At 53.4% G+C, this 22,505-nt stretch overlaps 1 protein-coding gene and 2 pseudogenes across 1 annotated transcript; 2 read left to right on the plus strand and 1 right to left on the minus strand.

The window, feature by feature from the left end:
* Positions 1–22,505, plus strand: part of LOC128782943 (zinc finger protein 239-like) — a 138,432-nt pseudogene that overhangs the window by 32,533 nt on the left and 83,394 nt on the right.
* LOC128782933 (uncharacterized) lies at positions 7,744–10,217 on the plus strand. The gene is made up of 2 exons (XM_053933489.1): positions 7,744–8,042; positions 8,318–10,217. Exons 1-2 carry the CDS (start codon positions 7,836–7,838, stop codon positions 9,128–9,130), a joined length of 1,020 nt encoding a protein of 339 aa, XP_053789464.1. The 5' UTR covers positions 7,744–7,835; the 3' UTR covers positions 9,131–10,217.
* On the minus strand, positions 19,015–21,640 carry LOC128782977 (olfactory receptor 14J1-like; annotated as a pseudogene).

A 22,505-nucleotide genomic window follows, 5' to 3' on the forward strand; every position in this document is an offset into this window, starting at 1 on the left:
ATGGTTGGTGTTGCTGATAGGCCTGTTACATTTAGCATTCAGAGATAAGGGAAGATTAACTTGGATAACCAGCCTGACACCTACCCCAGAGACTAGGGATGCTGCTGCCCCAGAACCTGACCCTGCCCCACAGCCCACCTTAGAAATGAACCACTCAGACTGGATGGGGGTTCTGGTGAAGGAGATGGGCCAGATGCTGAAGGAGAACATTTCCCCAGCTGGTGAGAAACCCTCCCCCTGCCTCAAAGAGGGAGAGTCTGATGGTGCAGCAGTGGAACCCACAGATGTTACAACCGTCCAGGTTCCAGCTGAACCACAAGGGCAGTCACAGCCAGCAGCAGTCACCCCTGTGGAAACGAGGAAGTCTAAGATGAGATCAGAGCACCCAGACAAGGATAAGAATGGAGGGCCTTCACCACCCACAGGGGAGCCAATGGTTGAGATCATCACTGAGTCCCTGACGTACGAAGGTCTCTGTAATCTGCATAAAGACATTGTATGACAGGGACGTGAGGCTTATCCAACCTGGTTACTCTGGGTCTGGGACCTTATGGGTACAGGCATGCAACTGGATGGTGGTGAGGCAAGGAATTTGGGAGCCTTGACCCAGGACTCAGGTATGAATCAGATTTTCGTAAGGGAGTCAGGGTCCCTTTCCCTGTGGGTGCGGCTTTTAATGAGTGTCAGAGAGAGGTTTGTCCACATGGAGAGAATGCAGGAGCACCACTATAGAATGTGCTGGAAGACCCTTGAGGAAGGGATCCAACAGCTGAGAGAAGTGGCAGTATTGGAGGTACTCTTTGGGAGGGATGGACAGCACGCTAATGACCCCAACAAGGTCAGGTGCCCAGGGCAAATGTTGTGGAGCCTGGCAAATCTAGGGCCATCTCAATTCACCACCTTCATTGCAACGATTAATGCCAATACCAACCGAGAGACAGTGGGTTCTGCTGCCAACAAGCTTAGAAATGATGAGAGTATGATCAATGGCCCGATGCAGGCTCATGTCTCTGCTGTGATCAAGGACCTCAAAGAGGAGATGAGGGAGATGAAGGAGGAGGTGAGTGTCCTGGATTGACTGTATGATGCTTTTATTCCCAATCGTCTGTTCTTTTTATGCTGAATAATAAGTTTTGCACCTTTAAGACTTGTTCCAGGAGTGAAGGCAGGGGGGAGAAGAAGTGCAGAGTTTGTTTTCAGAAACTGCACTCACTCCTCCACATTCCTGCTCCTGGACTGTGTTGTCTGTGTATGGACAGACAGCGAGACAGAGCTCTCCTTTGCTTTTTAGTTAGTTTTAGCTAGCTGAGGCAAAGAAGTTCCCTGGACTGTGGCTTTTCCTTTTCTTTGGACCTGCTCAAACCTGCTCTGGACTGAACACCAGAAGAGCTCAGGCAGCTCGCACCTGTGGCCCACCAGGCCCGGCCTGGGCTGCGACATTTCCAGCGCCAGAGGGACTGATCAAAGACTGAGTGAGCCGAGCTGCAACACATGGAGGGGACTTTCTGAGTTTGTCTCTCTTTTGGAGCGGCAAGAAGTTTTATTGTTTAATATTGTTTAGGATTTCTTGCTTAATAAGTGTTTTTTTCCACTTTCCACCAAAGGGGTATTTTTTCCCAAACCGGTTCAGGGGAGGGGCTGATTGAATCTGCTTCCTAGAGGAACCCCTTTGGGGCTTCTCTCCCAAATTTTCCCTGAACCAGGAGAGTGAGGAAGATCAATGCAGCACCCGTGTGAGTCACAGGCCCCGAAGTTAGAGCCCAACATCCTCCAGCTAGAGAGAGAGGGTACAGCCCACAGGCTGACCTGTGGTTCTTTCTGCATGACCATGGGGAAGACATGGGAAGGTGGGATGGGAAACCCACTTCTGTCCTGGCAGCGCGGGTGCGTCAGCTCAAGGAGGGAAACACTAACCAAGGGAGTTCCACTAAAGTGAAGGCAGCCTCAGCCTCGCATGGCCGAGCTGCTGGGTATGACCTGTCAGATCCCCTTGAAGGTACCACTAGTATGTACCAGGAAAGAAATAATAACCCGGGCTAGAGGGGCCCTGCCTCTAGCCAGGAAGAGGCACAGGAAAACCGGATCTTCTGGATGGTGTGGATCTGCTGGCCTGGCACATCAGAGCTACAAAAATATGACGTCTTAGTTGATATTGGTGCACAGTGTAGCCTGATACCATCGGGACATGTGGGGGCAGAACCTGTTTCCATTGCTGGGGTGATGGGGTGTCCTAGGGTGACGGTATGGTGTTTGTATCCCAAATCGTGTGTTCTGTTCATGCCTGATATTATGTTCTGTGCCTTCAGGACTGACTCTGAAAGTGAAGGATTGCTTTGTCTTCTTATCAGCCGGCTCACCTCCCCCCATGGTCTGTGTCTAGGAGAGGCTTGGCTGGCTTGGCTTTGCTTGCTTGCTTTTGCTTTTGCTTTTGCTTTTGCTTTTGCTTTTGCTTTTGCTTGCTTGCTTTTGCTTTTGCTTTTGCTTTTGCTTTTGCTTATTAGTTAGTTTAGCTAGGCAGTCCAATTTTTACCCTGGACTGTTTCTTTTTCCCTTCCCTTTCCCTTTCCTGAATATCATCTGAACCTACTCTGGACCTGGACCTGGACCTGGGAAACATCAAGAAACACCGAGAGTCTGCATTTTTGTGACCTGCAGCAGCCATCCCCAGTGCGGAGACTGATAGCTGGGCAACCACTCCCAGGAGAGACTTTCTGAATTTGTCATCTCTTCAGAATGGTGAAAGAGTTTTGTCATCTGGTGGTTTTTTTTTTTTTTTTTTTTTTTTGGTATTGGGGAGTGTTTTGCTTGTTAAATAAACTGGTTTTTTCCACTTCTCTCTGAGGAAATCCTTCCCGAACCAGGTGGGGGAGGGGCCGTGGGGGGTTTGCTTTCTGGGGGCTCCTTCCGGAAGTCTTCTCCCAAATTTTGCCCTAAACTAGGGCAAATATTTTGCCGCCCAACTCGAGGCTCGAGAGAGTGGTAAAAACCCTGTTCTAATCATATTTTGCTTGCAATTACTCTGGGCTGGTATAGAGCAGTTACTGGCTATGTTGTTTGAATTCATAATGTCTCTTGGGATGCAGGCCTGCATGTGTTTCTGGTCCCTAGGGTTTTTTGAGGTCTTACTACCTCTATGGTCCTTAGGTTTATTTTCTTACCCAGAAATAGCTTCGGTATTGTCCCTAAGATGTAGTTTTTGCAGTAGAGGGGCACTGACCAGAATATCCATTGGGCTGGGCTTGGTTGTAATGGCTTGCAGGAGGTTTATAAAGGTGCTGGAGTCTGTTCCAGGAATGTATGGTTCATGGTTATGGTTGTGCACCCAGTTTGTTAGAGGAGAAGCAGGAGATGAGGCTTTTCAGCCTTTGCTTTCCTTCTTCTCCTCTGAATCTGTTACATCCCTATTGGAGAATGTTCCGTTTCCCCTGAATGTTAAAGAGACCATCTTTCTGGTATTCAATTTGGTAAGCTTTCTCTATAGAGTCTGCAGCTTCTCTAGAATGAGGGCTGAGATTTCTAGAGGGGCTGATGAGACCCCTGACCCAGGAGTAGACCCAGGTGTGAGAAATCCTGAGTGGTGTGGGAAATGGGAGGACATGGGCCAAATCTTAAAGGAGTTTTCTGACCCTATAGTCTGGGATTTTCCATGTGAACAAATTCAGAACCCAGCTGAGGTGGCAAAGTACCTGAAAGAGAAGTGCCATGATACCCCTAAGGAGAAAAAGATCATTGCAGTGAGCTGGGCCCTGGCATATGCTTATCACACCCTGCTAGATACTGTAGGGCAGCAGGCAGAGGAAGGGGGGCAGGGAGATAAACCAGCAGCCATCCCCGTCACTCAGGCTGCAGCCAACAGCCCAGGCTCGAAGCCAGCAGCTAAACCAGACTGTGAGCCTCAACCAATGGCTGTTGCTACTAGCACGAGAAGTGGAAAGTCCACAGACAAGACAGATTGACCAGTGGATGATGATGGTGACACGTCCGATCCCCTGGAAGGAACTGTTGGGGAAGATGAAATAGCAAGGCCCTATAAATATGATGGCCTGGCAAAAGAATCAGAGAATACAGATATCGAGATGAAAACAAGGTTTGAAATACCAAACCTTCATTACTGAGCATCCCGAAAACAATAATACAGCCAAGCTGAAAGCAATCCCCCCTTTCTGATAGATCCTAAGGTCAAATGGAATGTCCTGTCTCACCCCCCAATGTGTGGTTCATCCCATACCTGTAACCCTCCCCTGAAGTATCCGATGTCTGTAACCCCATTGGCCCAAGTCCTGTCCCAGCCCACCTTGAAGCCCCCTGATAAGGTGTGGCCGAGGGACCGGACGCTCTCTCTTGGACCCTCCTGCTGGGAAGCCCACCTGGCACTCTCTCTCTCCCTCTGTCTCTCTCCCCGCTCTCCTCGGGCCTGCCACGAGTTGCGGCTAGCAACTCTAAACAGGGCCCTTCATCCTTTACAATAAACCTTATGCTCTAAAGACCGGGCCTCAGAGATCCTTCGTTACCACCCATCCAAACCATCCTGGAGCCCAGCAGTCCCTGCAGGAAACTCTAAGACATATGCCCAAGGAAAGAAGGATAACCAGGCTTAGAGGGGCCCTGCCTCTAGCCAGGTAGAGGTGAGGGAAAACCGAGTTTTCTGGACTGTGTGGATCCGTTGGCCTGGCACATCAGAACCACAAAAATATAAGGCTTTGGTTGATTCTGGTGCACAATGCACATTGGTACCATCAAGACATGTGAGGGCAGAACCTGTCTCCATCGCTGGCGTGACAGGGGGATCACAGGACTTTACCTTGGTGGAAGCTGAGGTGAGCCTGACCGGAAATGAGTGGAAAAAACACCCTATTGTGACTGTCCCAGAGGCCCTATGCATCCTGGGCATAGATTACCTCTGAGGGGGGTATTTTAAAGACCCAAAAGGACTCAGGTGGGCATTTGGGATAGCAGCTGCAGTGACAGAGAGCATCCAGCAATTGAACACCTTGCCTGGACTGTCCGAGAATCCAACTACAGTAGGACTTCTGAAGGGAGAAGAGAAAAAGGTACCAATTGCCACTTCAACAGTGCATCACCGACAGTACAGAACAACTCCAGATGCTGTGGTTCCCATCCATAAGATGATTCGAGAGCTGGAGAGCCAAGGGGTGGTCAGCAAAACCCACTCACCCTTCAACAGCCCTATTTGGCCTGTGCGTAAATCTGAAGGAGAATGGAGATTGACAGTGGACTACCGTGCATTGAACGAAGTGACTCCACCCCTGAGCGCTGCTGTTCAGGACATGCTGGAACTCCAGTACGAGCTGGAGTCCAAGGCAGCACAGTGGTATGCCACTATTGACATTGATAACACATTTTTCTCCATTCCTCTGGCAGCAGAATGCAGGCCTCAGTTTGCCTTTACGTGGAGGGGAGTGCAGTGTACCTGGAACCGACTGCCCCAGGGCTGGAAGCACAGTCCTACCATCTGCCATGGACTGATCCAGACTGCACTAGAAAAGGGTGAGGCTCCAGAACATTTACAGTATATTGATGATATCATTGTGTGGGGAAACACAGCAGCAGAAGTGTATGAGAAAGGAGAGGAAATCATCCGAATCCTCCTGAAAGCTGGTTTTGCCATCAAGAGGAGCAAAGTCAAGGGACCTGCTTGAGAGATCCAGTTCCTGGGAGTGAAGTGGCAAGATGGACGGCGTCAGATTCCTACGGATGTCATCAACAAGATCACAGCTATGTCCCCACCAACCAACAAGAAGGAAAGGCAAGCTTTCTTAGGCGCCATAGGCTTTTGGAGAATGCACATTCCTGAGTACAGTCAGATCGTGAGCCCTCTTTACCTGGTCACCCGCAAGAAGAACGATTTCCACTGGGGCCCTGAGCAGCAACAAGCTTTCTCCCAGATTAAGCAGGAAATTGCTCATGCAGTAGCCCTTGGCCCAGTCAGGACGGGACCAGATGTTAACACCCGAGGTTCTACCAATCGAGTGGGCCCTGCCCAATCTGAGCCTTTGCATATAGGAGATGGAGACAAAGTCCCAGTGGTGCATGTCAGAGGTTTGTTAGGGAGGACAGTGTGGATCAATTCTGCCTCGAGTACAGACAAACCCTTTCGTGGGATTGTCTTTGCTCAGGGACCAGGTTGCACATGGTGGATAATGCAGAAAGATGGAAGAACACGATGTGTACCTCAGGGAGATTTGATTGTTGGGTGAGAGCTATGTGTAAATACCACTATTTGCTGAATGTTACTACCATTATCTTTGTATAGCTGTATATTGGATGTGTTTGTAGAGTTAGAATATATATATTAGTTTTAGTAGTAAGCTGACGATATGGGGATAAGGGATGGAATATCCTAGGTTGACTGTATGATGCTTTTATCGCCAATCGTCTGTTCTGTTTATGCTGAATAATAACTTTTGCACCTTTAAGACTTGTTCCAGGAGTGAAGGGAGGGAGAAGAAGAGCAGAGTTGGTTTTCAGAAACTGCACTCACTCCTCCACATTCCTGCTCCTGGACTGTGTTGTCTGCAGACGGACAGACAGTGAGACAGAGCTCTCCTTTGCTTTTTAGTTAGTTCTAGCAAGCTGAGGCAAAGAAGTTCCCTGGACTGTGGCTTTTCCTTTTCTTTGGACCTGCTCAAACCTGCTCTGGACTGAACACCAAGAAGAGCACCGGCAGCTCGCACCTGTGGCCCAGCGGGCTGGGCCTGGGCCGTGGCATTTCCAGCGCCAGAGGGACTGATCAAAGACTGAGTGAGCCGAGCTGCAGCCTGGGCAGGGGGGGATTTTTCTGAGTTTTTCTCTCTTTTAAAGCGGCAAGAAGTTTCGTTGTTTAATATTGTTTAGGTTTTCTTGTTTAATAAACAGTTTTTTCCACTTTTCTCCAGGGAAGTATTTTTCCCCAAACCGGTTGTGGGAGGGGCCAATTGAATCTGCCTTCTAGAGGAACCCCTTTGGGGATTCTCTCCCAAATTTACCCTGAACCAGGACAATGGCCACACGGAGCAACTGGAATTTTGAATTTAATGTTGCATCCACCTGTACTTTTGTTAGTTTTGGCTATGTTCTGCCTACTGTTTATAATCATCCTGTATATCCTGTCAGAAGATAAACCAAATTATATCCATCCAACATGTAAATCACATACAATGAACTCAGTGCATGAAATGTTCTATAATTGCAGTATTTCTGAACCATAAATGAGAAAACCTATCCATTAACTGTACCCTTACCTCTAATCCGCAATACACCACATATTTATGACAAACACACAAGAGATAACTGTATTACCACTCGAGGAGTTGGTAATTTGTATTAAATGCAGCCACAGGGTAAAGGGACTCAAAGCTGGGCACAGGCTATGAGGTGTGGCCTCCCCAGAGTCCAGCACAGAGGGACAGTCACAGCCCGGTCGTGCTGCCCACACAATTGCTGACACAGAATACCAGGATGCCCCTGGCATATTCCTGACCAGAATCCCGCCATCCCTTGTCCCTCCTTTGTTATTAATCTTTTTTAAAAAACCCACATTGATAATCTTTCACAGTAGCCATCAACGTAATTTCAAATGGAGCTTTTGCCTTCCTGATGGTCTTTCTATAGGAGGTCAGGGCTGAGGGCTGGGACCCAGGGTGGGCTGGGTGGGAAAAGCACTTTGGCACTTTGGCACAGGGATTCCTGTGTTTAGGGGAATGTTTAGGGGATGTTTAGGGGAGGAACAAAGGTGGGACAAGAGGTCTCTGGGAGAAAGGGCAGCCATGCCCACCAGGCCTTTGTGACCCGCGGTGACATGGTGCCCAGAGGCCATTGTGACACCGGTGCATGTCATGACCCTTGGGGCTGCCAATCCCTGCAGGGGCCACTGCCAGGAGAGCAGCTCTCTGAGGAGGCAGCAGCTTCTCTGGAGGCAGCAGCTCCCCTGGGTGATTGTGGCCAGTGTTCACCAGAGCACTGCCACAATGCTGAAGGAGGAGGAGGAGAATGCCCACGGCCGGCCCCGTGAGGGGCGGCCACTCAGGCCCAAGCATCAAAAGGTGAGGGACAGGGATGGAGGGACAGCTTGCAGAGGGACAGCCCTGGGGCAGGGACAGCCAGGCCTGGCACCAGGCCATGCTCTGTGGAAGGAACAGCTCTGGGATGGCCCAGGCACAGCAATGCCCCAGAGGCAGCGAGCCCAGCTGGGAACCCGGCCCAGCCTGGCTGCTGTGGCCAGCACCGGCCTTGGGGCCAGGCCCGGCCTTGCAGGCACGTGGGGGACGCTGTGCCCGCACAGCCACCTCCATCCCGTGCCTCCTCCTGCTTCCCACAGGTGACCCACAGGCAGCCACAGGCGGCACCTCAGGTCACCTGGAGGAACAACACGCCACACAGCAGTGTCACACGGCCACAGAGACTGTCCGTGTCGGACCTGCCGCCTCTCCACGGCCCTCAGTTGCCGCTGGTACCTCCCTGCCAGCTCAGCCCTGAAATGCAAAGAGCAGCCTCTGCGAGGGTCAAGCTGCCCCATCTGCCAGCTGCAGCACCAGGAGCAACCCCTGGGTTTTCTCCTGGAGGCACAGCTCGTGCTGTGGGCCCTGTGGCCAGAGGCCAGCCAGAGATGGTACCACCTTCACCACGGGGCACTTTGGCTGCTGGTGGGGCCTGGGAAATGCCTTCCCTGGCAAGGAGAACAGAAGGGCTCTGGCGTGGCTCAGCAGCAAGGCAGGGCCATCACCTGCCACCCGTGCCACCCGCACACGGCCTGCAGATCCGCACTGGGACCCAGCCGGCTTGGAAGCACCTGGGGCACTCTGAGATAGAGGAGCTCATCAAGGTGAAGGAAGGGCATGGGGGCAACACCTGCAGTGACCTGTTTAGAGACCTGGGCCCATACCTGCGTGAGAACAGGTCCGTCAAGTCCACCTTGAGAACCCCCAAGTGGTTAAGTGCCCGCCAAGAGGCAGAGGGAATTCGTCGGCCAGCCCAGCAAACTGCACAGCACAAGCGGCTGTGCCCAGAGGATGAGGAGGCTTTGATGCAGCGTCTGCGGAAAAAGAGGGAGGAGCTGGAGGAGCTGGAAGACAAAGTCCATGAAGGATGTTTAGAGCCATCTTCTCCTTGGACGACGCAGAAAGCCCCATGAGGTCCAAGTGCATCCTCAAGGATGCATCAAGCCTCACCCTGGAGGCAGCTGCAGGCCCCTGGGTCCCGCACAGCACTTGCAGTGTGATCGCTGATGCTGCAGGAGAGACACAAACGTCCTCAGAACTTGTGTCTCTTGACCAGTTGCTGGCTGAGCTGTGCCCTGTCTGGGACAACTCGCTGTCATGCAATGCCCTCAAGGACTCCACGGGAGAGAGAGAAAAGAACGCAGGGATTGCACATCCTGACCTGCTGGCAGGCCTGTGCCCTGTCTCTGGTGACTCGCCATCCTGCGCCTTTCTAGACGAGCTCCTGGAAATGTGGGAGGAAGAAGAGCTCCAAGACAGAGCAGTGGCAGGAGAGAGTGACAGTGAGGCAGAGAGCCCGTTGCCTCTCCCGCTGCAAGAGGAGGAAGCAGAACCCCCAGCTTCTCCCGTGGACAGCGATCCCTGCATCGAGCTGCACAGCGAGCCCCTCCCCACGGCCTCACTCGAAGACCCAAAAATGTCTGTGGTTGTGCCTTGCCTGCTGACCCTGCGGACGAGGCCGAAGAAGCTGGCAAGGAGGCTGGCCGTGCCCAGGCCGCCCCTCCCCAGGAAAAACTCAGCAGGGATGAGGCGCTGGCAGGAGCCGGCCCGGTGCCTGCCCAGCCCCTGGCACGCTGCGTTCCTGCCTGCCCCGCTGGCAGCGCAGCCGTCCCGCAGCCCCCGGCCCCACGGCGATGGCGCTCCATGGCCAAGACGGCCCGCCGGGCTCTGCACCGCCATTTCTCCTTCAGCTGCCTCAGGGGGCAGCCGGAGGAGTGAGCCCGGGGCCAGCACCAGGACGATGCCCAAAGGATCACCCTGAGGATGCCCAGCTCCCAGGGGCAGCGGCAGCTCCCAGAGCTAACGGCAGCAGGGAGAGAAAAACCCTGGGTACACACCGATGGATGGGTGGATGGCACCCAAGGCAGGGTGACAAGGACCAACATGACACTGCTGGAGACAAGTGTCTGGACCTGTCCTTTGTTTGATCACTTCTCCACCGCACCGCAACCTCGCTTTCCCCCTCTTTCTTTCTCACTCTCCTGTTTCCAGTCCCTTTCAATCTCCCTACCCCACATTTATTGTTAAATAAAATCCCAGTCGTAGACTTTTGTACATGATCTCCTTGGCACCTTAATTCACACAGAGGCATCTCCCACTAATCAAATCTTAATGGGGGCACACTTGTGCACACAGCACTCCAGGCGTGACCACAGCAGTGCCCAGCACAGGGGGACAATCAGAGCCCAGTTGTGCTGCCCACACCATGGCTGACACAGAATGCCAGGATGCCCCTGGCATATTCCTGAGCACAATTCCACTCCCCCCCACTCCCCTAGGAAATAATGAATGGACATTTTCCTTGGCCCTCCTTTGTTATTAATCTTTTTAAAAACACACTTTTTATAGTCTTCCACAGTGGCCACCAGATTAACTTCAAATGGAGCTTTTGCCTTCCTGATGGTCTTTCTACAGGAGGTCAGGGCTGAGGGCTGGGACCCAGGGTGGGCTGGGTGGGAAAAGCACTTTGGCACTTTGGCACAGGGATTCCTTGGGGATGTTTAGGGGAGGAACAAAGATGGGACAAGAGGTCTCTGGGAGAAAGGGCAACCATGCCCACCAGGCCTTTGTGACCCGCGGTGACATGGTGCCCAGAGGCCATTGTGACACCGGTGCATGTCATGACTGTGAAAAATGCATATTTTATGATTGGCTTTACGCACGAGGCACAGAAAGGTTACTTGCCAACAAACACAAGTTGAACGTTTGAACAGTTTAATAACCATCCCAGCTCTTCCCTCAGCTCTCTGTGATGTCTCAGCAGCATCTGACATGTCCCCCATCCCCAAGGGATTTCTGTACAGGAACAGTTTTAGACAAAGACACAAGAAAAGGTAATTTTGTGATAGATATAAACACAATGATGATGTTGTCTAATGTGATCTTTATTTGAACTTCAGAAAGATTGGACAACTCCCTGAAGCTCCAAGCATGAAACCAGTCAGTTGAGAGGCACTTGAATGACCAGAAAGCATCTGGAGGAGGAAATGTGGGAGCAGCAGGAAGGGCATAGATCCAGCTGGTCTAGTGAAGAGATGGCCTTAGTCATGGCCATTTCAACAGGAGAGTTGGAAACACCTGAAGGAATAGGGAGAGGAAATAATAAAGAGCATATTGGTGACACAAGTAGAAGGCAAGATCAGTATTTCTCCTCCTGCCATCAGTACACCTCCATGAAATTCCTGTTCCTGGAGGGAAAATTTTGCTGTTTCTTAAAAGTGCTCAAGTGAGCCAGATAATAAAGATTTACTTGTATAATATGAAATATAGAAGTATGAACACCTGTGCCCCCTTCCAGGCAGACATCAGCTGTGTGCCCATGAACAGGCAGTGCCACTTGTGCCCTGAGGTGCCCAGCTGGGATTGCATCTCTCAGAGAGGAGCTGAGGGAGAGCAGAGCACCTTGCAAGCTGCAGGTCCCTGCCAGCCCCGCAGGGCTCCTGTGCCATCAACATCTGCTCTGCTCCAGGCTGAAACAGGGCCCAGCACGGTGCCGGGATCATCAGAGAGCTGAGGTGTGTGGTGGAATTCCATGCCCTCCCCATGGCGCAGCAGCCCTGCATTTCCCTGCTCCAGCCTTGGTCTCCAGCGCAGCCATGGAGGCTCTTTGGGCTCCTGAGTGTTCCTGCAGCCCCCAAGGGCAGCTGAGCTCTGCCTTTGGCACAGTCAGCCCTGGCCAGCGCAGGCCACGCTCAGCAATTCCTTGTCTGTGCCCGGCCTTGCTGCCAGCCCCGGCAGCGGCTGCGTGGCCCCTTGGTGGCCCTGTGCTGGCCCAGCCATGGTGCCACAGCCCCTGTGCAGGCCCAGCCCAGGACAGGAGCATTGCGGCTGGGAACGGCCCCTGTGCCGTGGTGCCCACGGCAGCCTTGGGGCTCTGTGCCCCATGGCCTCCCTGCTGGGCAGCCTCTGCCAGCTCCTGCCCAGCCCGTGGCACCTGTGGGGCTGCACAGACAGCCCTGCCCCGGGCTCTGCCGGCCTCTGGGCCAGCAGAGAGGCCGGCCAGGGCTGGCCATGGCCGGGAACAGGCCCTGAGCCCCGCAGGAGGATGGAGCTGGGCCACAGCCAAACTCAGCCCAGGCCAAAGCTGGGCTCAGCAGCCAGGGCTGCCAAGGGCTGGGGACAGAGGCTGGCGCTGACAAATGTCCTGGGCCCCCTCCCTGCTGTGTCCATGCCCCCAAGGGCACAGAGCAGCCTCCTCTCTCGGGCACTTGCCTGTTTTCAATGCCTTGCACAGGCGCTGGCCCTGCCCCACAAGGCCTGGGCTGAGTCCTGCCCCTGCACGCTCAGCCAGGCTGAGATGGACACTGATGGTTTCTGGGCCAGGCTCTCAGAGCCCAGCCCAGCTCCCTGCAAGCTCTGCCAGCTGCCCTGAGCTCTGTGCAGCACCAAGGGCCTCTCCCCAGCACAGCCCAGCCGGCTCTGGCCCCACAGCTCTGCTCAGGCCAGGCTGCTCTGGCCACTGGCCCCACGGCCTCAGCCCCTGCCAAGGGCACAGCAGCAGCTGCAGCTCAGCCAGGACTCAGCCCCAGCCATGGGGGAAGGGGCTTGCCCAAGGCACAAGGAGGCTCCCTGGCTGCCCTGCTCCCCTCTGGCTCAGGTGCTGAGAGCTCTGCAGCCCCTGCTGCCATCCCATCTGCCCAGGCCAGCACAAGAGCCCCGGCCTTGGGGCCCTCCAGAGCTGCTCCTGCTCCAGGCCCAGGGCCCATCCCAGAGCTGGGGCAGCCACAAAGCTCTGCCCATTTCTGCTCATTGCTGCTCTGATGGGGATGGATCCTCAGCCCCTTGGAGGTTGTTGATGAATTTTACTACTCCAGAGGCCTCTCCTTTCTTGACCTCTTCACTTCAGGAATTCTGTGTGAAAAAATCTCATAAACAGTTGTTCTAATGACCCAATCAAGAATAGCCTCTGGGAATAACTGAAGTTTTCAATTCTTCTGTGGTTAATTAGACAGATTTCTGAAATGTATTCAAAGTGAATAGACTATATTGAAGACTATGCAGGGATAACTGTTTTGTCCTGTGTTCTTTTCCTGTTTTCTTTTCCTGTTTATAGATTGATATCAGCAATGTCCAATTGATATTGACCCCCAGCATCTTCTAATGCAGTCCGAATAGAGATGAAAATCAAGACCCTTCATGGCTGACAATCAATCAGACTCTCTCCCTTCCTCCTCACCACCATTTCCCTCATCCAAGCCCTGGCACTCAGAGCAGCTGAGGAATGGAGTCACATCCAGAGCTGTCTCCAGGGCTCAGGATTGGGGCCAAGTCAGTGAAATCTCTTTATTGCTGATCTGGACGAGACCATCGAGGGCACCCTCAGTCATTTCCAGGCGAGCCCAGGCTGGGTGGGAGTGTGGCTGTGCTGGAGAGCAGGAAGCTCTGCAGAGGGATATGGAAACCCAGGGCAAGGGAGAAATCCCCCTGTCTGCCCTGGGGTGCTCTGACTCCCAGGAAAACACTGACTTTGACCCTCATTCATGGAGAAGGCCTCCTAAGCCTCAAAGTAAACCAGAGTCCACAAATGTGTGAAATAGATTGTAGAGATTGTAGAGAGTAGTTTAGTATGTCACATGGGTGAGAAATTTAGATTTTAGCATTTTTAGCATATTGTAGATAGATGCAATATGGAGGATGCAGGGTGTTGTCTCAAAGTACTTTGTTCTTTCTTCTTCCTACTTCTTCTAGGGTTTGGGTGGTATCTTGTAATTGGGCAGAAAAATTTGCATTGCAGACCTTTAGGAGTCAGTTATTGAGTTAGAAAGGGAAATAATCTAGGTGTCATTTCTTAATTGGGTAGTTTAGTTTTAGATTAGGCATAAAAAGACCTTGTGGCGCGAGTTTGTTAGCAGTTCTGTGCTGTTTTCACACATGTAAGGTCTGAGTGCAGATAGTGTGCTGAAGTCTTGATAAGAATAAAACAAGAAGAAGACTGAAAAAATCCTGTGTGTCTGCTTTTCCTAACAAAGAACTGCTTCAAAGGGGGCTTCACCATGTCAGGGGAGCCCTCAGGGAGTTGCCCGACCTGGGGCCCACAAACTCACAGAGGGATCTGGACAGGCTGGAGCCGTGGGCCCAGGACAATGGGATGAGGTTCACCAAGGCCAAGGGCTGGGTCCTGCCCTGGGCTCACAACCCCCCCAAATCCCTGGCCGTGCCCTGCCCCTGATCCCCACAGCCTGTCCTGTTTCCTTCATCCCTGCATTGCCAGGGACTTGCTGGGACAAGGCAGCTCTGCTCAGGGGATGGAGGGAGCTCCAAGTGCCACCACTGGAGTGGGAACCACAACTCATCAGGTTTGTGTCCTTTGGGGGTCAGGAACTGGTGAGACTCAGAGGCACAGAAAGTTTCTCTTCATGGCCAAGAGTACAGAGTTGAACAGGACACAATTTAATAACAATCACACTTTTCCCTGAGCTATGTGCAACGTCCCAGCAGTTTCTGATGAGTCCACTATCCACAAGTGATTTCCATACTAAAATAGATTTTAGACAAACATGGTTCTGTGATAGATATAAACACAATTGAGTTATTGTATCAGGATGACCTTTTTGGAGTGGGGGCAAAAGAGCTCAAACAGTTCCTGATTTGCAAAGCTGTCAGTGGTGGATGGAGAAGGGAGCTCAGGCTGCTTTTGGTGTTGAGGAAATGCTGAAACCAGCCTGACTCATTTCATCTCCTCCTGGCCTGGCTGATCTCCCCTCTTTCCCCTTCCACCCATTGGCTTTTGTCTCCCACCAGGGCCCCCGGTGAAGAGCCTGGCTCTGTGTTCTCCATCCCCTCCTCGCAGGCACTGCCAGGCTGGGATGAGGAGCCCCTCAGCCTTCCCTGCTCCGGGCTGGACAAGCCCAGCTCCCTCAGCCTCTGCTCACAGCCCAAGGGCTCCAGCCCCACCTTGGAGGCCCTTCCCTAAGCCTGCTCCAGCTGCCAGACATCTTTCCTGCCCTGGGGAACCCAACCCAGGCCACAGGGGCCTGGATAATCCACGTCCTTGATGTCCTGGTCACACAGCCCTGGCCCCTTTTCCCCGTGTCAGGCTCTGGGGTGGATCCTGTGGAACATCCTTTGGTGGAGGCTGTGGCTCCAGGTGGGCCGGGGGGATAGCGGGGGACAGGGACCCCGCTGGGCATGAACAGCATTGGACTTGTTGGGAGAAACTGTGAGGGAGAGCTGGGGCGGAGTGACCAACCCAGTGACCTCACAGAGCCCTCCTGGGATGTCACACAGCCCCTCTGGGATGTCACAGCCCAATCTCTAATCTCACACAGCTGGTCTCTGATGCCACAATCCATTCTGTGATGTCACAGAGCTGCCCTGTAATGTCACAGCAAAATCTGTGATGTCACAGCCTGCTCTGTGATGTCGCAGTCTATGATGCCGTAGCTGCTCAATGACCTCACATAAGCCACTCTGTGATGTCATAGCCCACTCTGTGACCTCATGTTACAGATGATAAATTGTCTCCACCAAGTGAGCTGACACCTGGAGCTTGTTCTCCAAAACCCCAGGCCTATGGAAACCACACAATGCCCATTGTGTGAGACGGGGAGCTGGAAGTTCACCAGCCTCAGTGTCCTGCCAGCTCAGCCAGGCCCACGGGAACATTGGGGTCCACGACCACCAGGGACCACCAGAGAGACCCCCAGGACAGAAGAACACATGGGTAAAGGGGGTAATGATTTTGGGGGAATGATTATCAGATGTGTGTTTAGTCCAGGAGAATCAATGAATATGTGTGCAAAATACAGAATATGAACAGAAACTTTCCTGCACTCAGCATGCTCAGCTTTGGGAGGAGCTATCCCCCGTGTATCCGGCTGAATAAAGAATGCTGCTTCTTAATGCTGCATTGGTGTGAAGGAGTTTTCTGTTTTACTGAATTTTTGGTAACACTCCACTCCCAAGGAAAGCTCTGTCTCCTGCTGCTCACAAACAGAGAAGGGCTGGTGGCAGATGTGGGGGTCAGAGGCTGCCTGGGGCACAGTGACCATGAAATAATCAAGTTTTCAATGTCCTGTGAAAGAAGGATGGGTAGCAACAAAACTTCAAACTGGAATGAGGAAGGGCAGACCTGGGTCTATTGAGGATGCAGATTTGGAGAGTAGCAAATCAGGTACTGATTCTTTAAAGGAAACATCCCTTAAAAATAAAGGGGTCCAGGAAGGATGGACACACTTCCAGAAAGTAATCGTAAGGGGGAAGGAGCAGCCTGTCCCTCTGTGCTGAAGTTGAGCCAGCGAGGAAAAGGACTGCCCTGGCTGGGCGTGGAGCTTTTGTGGGAACTCAGGACAAAAGAGGGTTTGGAAGGAGGAACAGGCAACTCACGAAATATTTAGGGATGTTTTTAGGTCATGCAGAAAGAAGAGTGGTGAAAGCTCAGGTTAGAGCATATCCTGGCCACCTCTTTGAGAAATAATAGAAAAGTATTTATGAAAAAAATTAATAGCAAAAGGAGAGATAAGGAGAACCTCTACACTTCATTGGATCCAGTGGGGAATAGAGTAAATAAAGATATGGAAGAGGCTGAGCAGCTTAGCACTTTCATTTGCCCCTATATTCAACATTAGGACAGGCTGTCCTCGGGACAAGAGTTTTCCTGAACTGGTGGATGGGCACAGGGAGCAGAACAGCCCCTGTAATCCAGGACGGAGCAGGTGGTGACCTGCTGAGCCACTCAGATGCTCACAGGTGGATGGGATGGGATGGGATGGGATGGGATCCATCCTAGGGGCTGAGGGAGCTGGTGGATGAGCTCCCCAAGCTGCTCTCCATCATTTCCCATCAGTCCTGGCTCAGCAGGGAGGTGCCAGAGCACTGGAGGTGCCAGTGTGAGCCCATCCCCAAGAAGGGCTGGAAGGAGGATCTGGGGAACTCCAGGCCTGTCAGCCTGACCTCGGTGCCTGGCAAGGTTCTGGAACAGATCACCTTGAGAGCCATCACAGGGCACCCACAGGATGGCCGAGGGGTCAGAGCCAGCCAGCGTGGATTTCAATATCTGCATTGACTATCGGGATGAGGGGATTGAGTCCACCATCAGCAAATCTGCAGATGACACCAAGCTGGGTGTGAGTGTGGATCTGCTGGAGGGTAGGAGGGCTCTGCACAGGGACATTGTTTATCCTGGAGAAGAGGAGGCTCAGGGGAGACAAGGCGGTGTCAGGGCACAGGTTGGACTTGATGATTTCCAGGGTTTTTTCCAGCCTTGCTGATTCTGAGATTCTCTGAAACCACCCTTGGAGCAGTTACAAGAGGAGCCCTGGGCCTCCTCTTCAGAAGCCCAGGTCCCTCAGCTTCTCCTCACAGCCCCAAAGCCCATCCTGTCAGTCCTGCAGAGCCTCTGCAGCTCCTCCTCCTTGCCCAGAACAGGGAGCCCCACAGGCAGACACAGCAGCCCAGATGTGCCCCCCTGGCCTGGGCTGCCTCTGGCAAGGGAGCAGCACGAGGCACTGCAGGAGCCTGCAGACAATTCCTGCAGCACTTGTGGGATGATCCTGCTCCCCAAGGGACGTTCCCATGGTGCCAAGTCAGGAACTGCAATGGGGAGTGGGGCCAGAGAGGAAAGGACAAACAGGGATGGGCTGTGTGCAGGGGAGAGAACAGGGCTGGGCAATAGGAAGAAATCTGGACCAGAGAAGAATAAAGAAAGCAAAGGTGAGGCCAAGGAAATGCTCAGGGCAGTTTGGGGGTGGCTGCCAGGCAGCCCTGGCTCTGAGCAACAGCATCTGCAGTGGGACAGGAAAGTCCCAGCTGATGGGAACAAACTTTGTGGCTGAGTGCAGAGGCCAGGACAAAGCTGAGTGGTTTCCCTGGCGTCCCCCAGCCCTTCCTGGCCCCAGGGGCTGATGGCATTTGTGCTGCCTCAGGTTCATGTCCCCACAGCACCAGCACGGGGGTGCTCCCGCCTGCTGTGTGCAATGCAAACAGGGGCTCCTGAGCCAGAGCTGCCGTGTCTGTGCCTGCAAGGATGCGGCACCTGTGTGAGCTGGGGGAGAGGCCAGGGCTGCAGAGGGGGGATGTTGTTGGCAGCTCCATGAGGACGCTCTGGGACGCTGCCCTGGGCTGTGCAGCGCACTGGGGATGGATCAGCCCCTGCTCTGCTGCTCCTTCCCATCTCCCCCAGGGCTCTTGCAGAGCACCAGCCGTGCTGTTTGCCCCCAGCCTGCCCACAGCCAGCCTGGGGCTGCTGACGGGGGTTTTCTGTGCTGAGCATTGGCCTGGCCGTGTTCTTGAGAGAGCCTGGGCAAGGAGCCTGGAGCCCCCAGGCCCTGGCCTGAGGCGTCAGTGCTGCCCCAGCAGTGCCCATGGCCTGTCCCTGCTGCAGCCCCGGCACTGCCACCCCCAGGACTGTGCCCGGCCCCGAGAGCACTCAGGCCCTGCAGCAACACCAGGGCCACCAGGGCAGCGGGGCAGGGCCACAGGAGCAGCACTGCCAACACCAAGTGCTGCTGCTGCTGCTGGGCACAGCTGCTGTGCCAGCACTGATCTGCCCCCAGCTCTGCACACAGACATTGCTGCTGCAGCTCCAGAGAAGGCAACAAAAGGGCATCTCTGCAGAAAACTTTGCTGTTAGAACCTTGAGTTCCTTTAAAGCCACCAACAGCGCAGCCCCTCACTGACACAGTCTGTGGGCACAGGGAAGGTGGAGAGAAACAATATGAGAAATGGCACTAAAAATGATAGTTCTTTTTGAACAATCTGAAAAACCAAAAACGAAGCAAAAAGAACCTCCATAATGAAAAAAACAAAAAGTATCAAAGAAGACTTTTATTACAAGTGATTTGCAGAAACTGGCCAGCAGTTTAATGTTTCCGAAACCGTCCAGTCATCAGTCTCCACACTGCAGCCTTGAGCTCCTGGTTCCTCAGGCTGTAGATGAGGGGGTTCAGGGCTGGAGGCACCACCGAGTACAGAACTGACAGGGCCAGATCCAGGGATGGGGAGGACATCGATGGGGGCTTAAGATTGGCAAACGCTGCAGTGCTGAGGAACAGGGAGACCATGGCCAGGTGAGGGAGGCAGGTGGAAAAGGCTTTGTGCCGTCCCTGCTCAGAGGGGATCCTCAGCACGGCCCTGAAGATCTGCACATAGGAGAAAACAATGAACACAAAACAACCAAATGATAAACATCCACTAACTGCAATGAGCCCAAGTTCGCTGAGGTAGGATGTGTGGAGCAGGAGAGCTTGAGGATCTGTGGGATTTCACAGAAGAACTGGCCCAGGGCATTGCCATGGCACAGGGGCAGGGAAAATGTATTGGCTGTGTGCATCAGAGCATTGAGAAAGGCACTGGCCCAGGCAGCTGCTGCCATGTGGGCACAAGCTCTGCTGCCCAGGAGGGTCCCGTAGTGCAGGGGTTTGCAGATGGACACGTAGCAGTCGTAGCACATGATGGTCAAGAGGGAAAACTCTGCTCCAATGAAGAACAGAAAGAAAAAGAGCTGTGCAGCACATGCTGTGTAGGAGATGGTGCTGGTGTCCCAGAGGGAATTGTGCATGGCTTTGGGGACAGTGGTGCAGATGGAGCCCAGGTCGCTGAGGGCCAGGTTGAGCAGGAAGAAGAACATGGGCGTGTGCAGGTGGTGGCCGCAGGCTACGGGGCTGATGATGAGGCCGTTGCCCAGGAGGGCAGCCAGGGAGATGCCCAGCAAGAGGCAGAAGTGCAGGAGCTGCAGCTGCCGCATCTCTGCCAGTGCCAGCAGCAGGAAGTGGCTGATGGAGCTGCTGTTGGACATTTGCTGTGGCTGCACATGGGCACCTGTTCATGGAGAAAGGAAGAGTTAGAGGAGATACCTGTAACCAAAATCAAAGCCATTTCCCCTACACCCTCCTCTCTGACACACATGGACATGCTTTTGTGTTTAACAGTTCTGAGGTTTTCTTTTTAAGCTCCCCCCCAGTCTCTCCTGCAATTCTTGGAGATCAGAAACCCTCAGCATTTCTGCTGCACTCAGGGAGAACAGATCAAGTTCTGTGAGGCAAAGTGATGAGAGGAGAGTGAGGGGAGAGGGTCTTTCATTCAGACCTGTTCAAAATTTCTCTGGGCTTTAACATTTCTCCATGGTAGGATGATCAGCTTCCCATGTTTTTCCTAAAAAAACCCCAGGTTCTGTTGAAAGCAGATGGATCCAGCCCAGCCCAGCTCCACATTTGGAGCCAAGGACTCACGTTGCTCATTTCACCAAGCCAGCAGCATTTTCAGTGTCACAACACCTCTGCCTTTCCCCATCAATCTGATAACTCAGAGATGCTCTAGGACAGGTTTGCATCCTGGATTGGAGCTCCCAGCTTGGACTGAAATCTCAGGAAGACTTCCAAGTGTCCTTCTGATGGCATTGGATGAAGGGAGATGCAGCTCCTTCCCTGGCTGCACTGCCAGCATTGCCCAGAGCCGGGCACTGGGGACAGCTGTGTCACCCTGAGCCAGCTGTGCCCCCCGCCAGAGCCCCCAGTGCCGGGCAGCTGCTCCCAGCCCTGAGCTCTGCAGAGGGAACTGGGCCCGGGGCTGCAGAGCTGCCCCACGGCTCTGCTGCAGCTCTGCCTGCACAGGAGGGGCTGCACGCCTTGGAGCCCCGGCCCTGAGGGCAGAGGCTTGGCTGGGGGCACAGGAGGGAGGGGGCTTGTGCAGAGGGAGGGGCTGCACCAGAGGGGATCCTCTGCACATCTCTGAACTCTCCCTGCCACAGCATTTCTGGATTTTGTTTTCTCTCCTTCCCTGATCTTCTCTCTGCTTCCTGGAGAATTTTCTCCTGCAGGTGTTTCCCTGTGCCTGATCTCTCTGTGGCAGCACTCCCAGACCCCAAATCTCTGTGCACTCTCCTTGGCCTGACAGAACCCTGCCTGTTTGCAGGGCACTGGCTGGGGGCAGGTTCTGTTTGCAGCTTAGAGAAAGGAGAGCTCAGACTGAGCCTGATGGCTCCAGCAAAGGTGATGCTGCTACTGTCCATGGACAGAGTGGCTGCAAGTACATTAGGAATCTCCTGTGAACCTACTGATCACTAAAAGTAACAGTTCTGATGTCTCAGGCACCTGACAAAATTCATAATCAATTATTCATAATCAACCTTTAATATTCATCCCTCCCTCCCTACCATCCTTCAACAGAAGGAAACTGAATAGAAATTCTTTGGAAATCTCCTAATTTTTATCAAATCCTTGTCCTGGATATATTCCATGACTGATCAGAACCCCTCAGCATGTCAGAGCTTCATGAGCATTTCGCCTGCCCTGCACCAGAAATACTGAGTTGTACTCACAGGGGCTGTGGGCATTGGGATGTTCCAGCTTGAGGAGATCACTGCAGGAGCTGCAGCTGCATTGTCCTGCAGCCAGAGGTTCCTGTGCCAAGGGCTGGCAGTGATTCTGCCCCAGGCGCTTCTCAGCACCTTCCCAGCCCTGACTGATTGAAGCTCTCTGTGCCTCTGGGCTGTGCCCGCGCTGGCTGCAGGCAGTGCCCCAGCCCTGCTGGGCTGGGAGAAGAGCTGCTCATCCAGAGAAATGTGCTTTTGAAGCTCTGCTTGCTTACCAGCATCACCCTCTGTGCCAGGAGCCCGGCCCAGCTCAGCAGCACAGACACAGCACAAGGACTTGAATGAGCTCTGGGGCTTTGTGCTCAGGCCCTGAACATCAGGCCCTGAGAGGCAGCTGAAGAAACCTCTCCAGAACTCCAAGTCAGAATGCAACTCCAAAGTTTCTTTGACTTTTAATGGGTCCCAGTGAGGGACACGACTGACAAAGTGTCCCCAGGCCCCAGGCAGAGCAGAGAACTGGAGGCACTGATGACAGGTGGGGACAAAGAGAAGCCAAGTCTTGGTGGCCTGGGGCACAGCAGGGTCTGTGGCACCAAGGGCTTTGAGGAGACACCTTGTCCTGAGGCCCTGGGGCCTCCTGGCACAGCCCCAGCCAGGCTGGGCACTGTCAGCCCCTTGTCCTGCCCTCAGCATCCCCCCCTAGCCCACATCCCAGTGGCCTCAAGGATCTGCTGGAAGGAGTCCCTGGGGAGCCTTGCTCAGGAATGGCCCTGGGGGCTCCACAATGCTCCCAGGGACTGCAGGTTTTTCAAAGGACTTTGGCTTTGGCTTTTGCCTTGCAGTCTCTGAGAGCTTTCTGCAATCATGGCCTCCAATTATCTGCTGTAATTAGTCCCTGGAAAGGCTTGGTCAGGAACAACACTCAGTGGGGCTCATTAGTGCTTCAAGGTACTTCAGTTCTTTTAAGGTACTTGGTGTTTCCCTTTGCTACACACTCTGTGAGAGGTTTGTGCAATCATGGCCCCAATTATCTGCTTTAA

The sequence above is a fragment of the Vidua chalybeata genome (genome assembly GCF_026979565.1).
Source record: "Vidua chalybeata isolate OUT-0048 chromosome W unlocalized genomic scaffold, bVidCha1 merged haplotype SUPER_W_unloc_5, whole genome shotgun sequence".
NCBI lineage: Eukaryota > Metazoa > Chordata > Aves > Passeriformes > Viduidae > Vidua > Vidua chalybeata.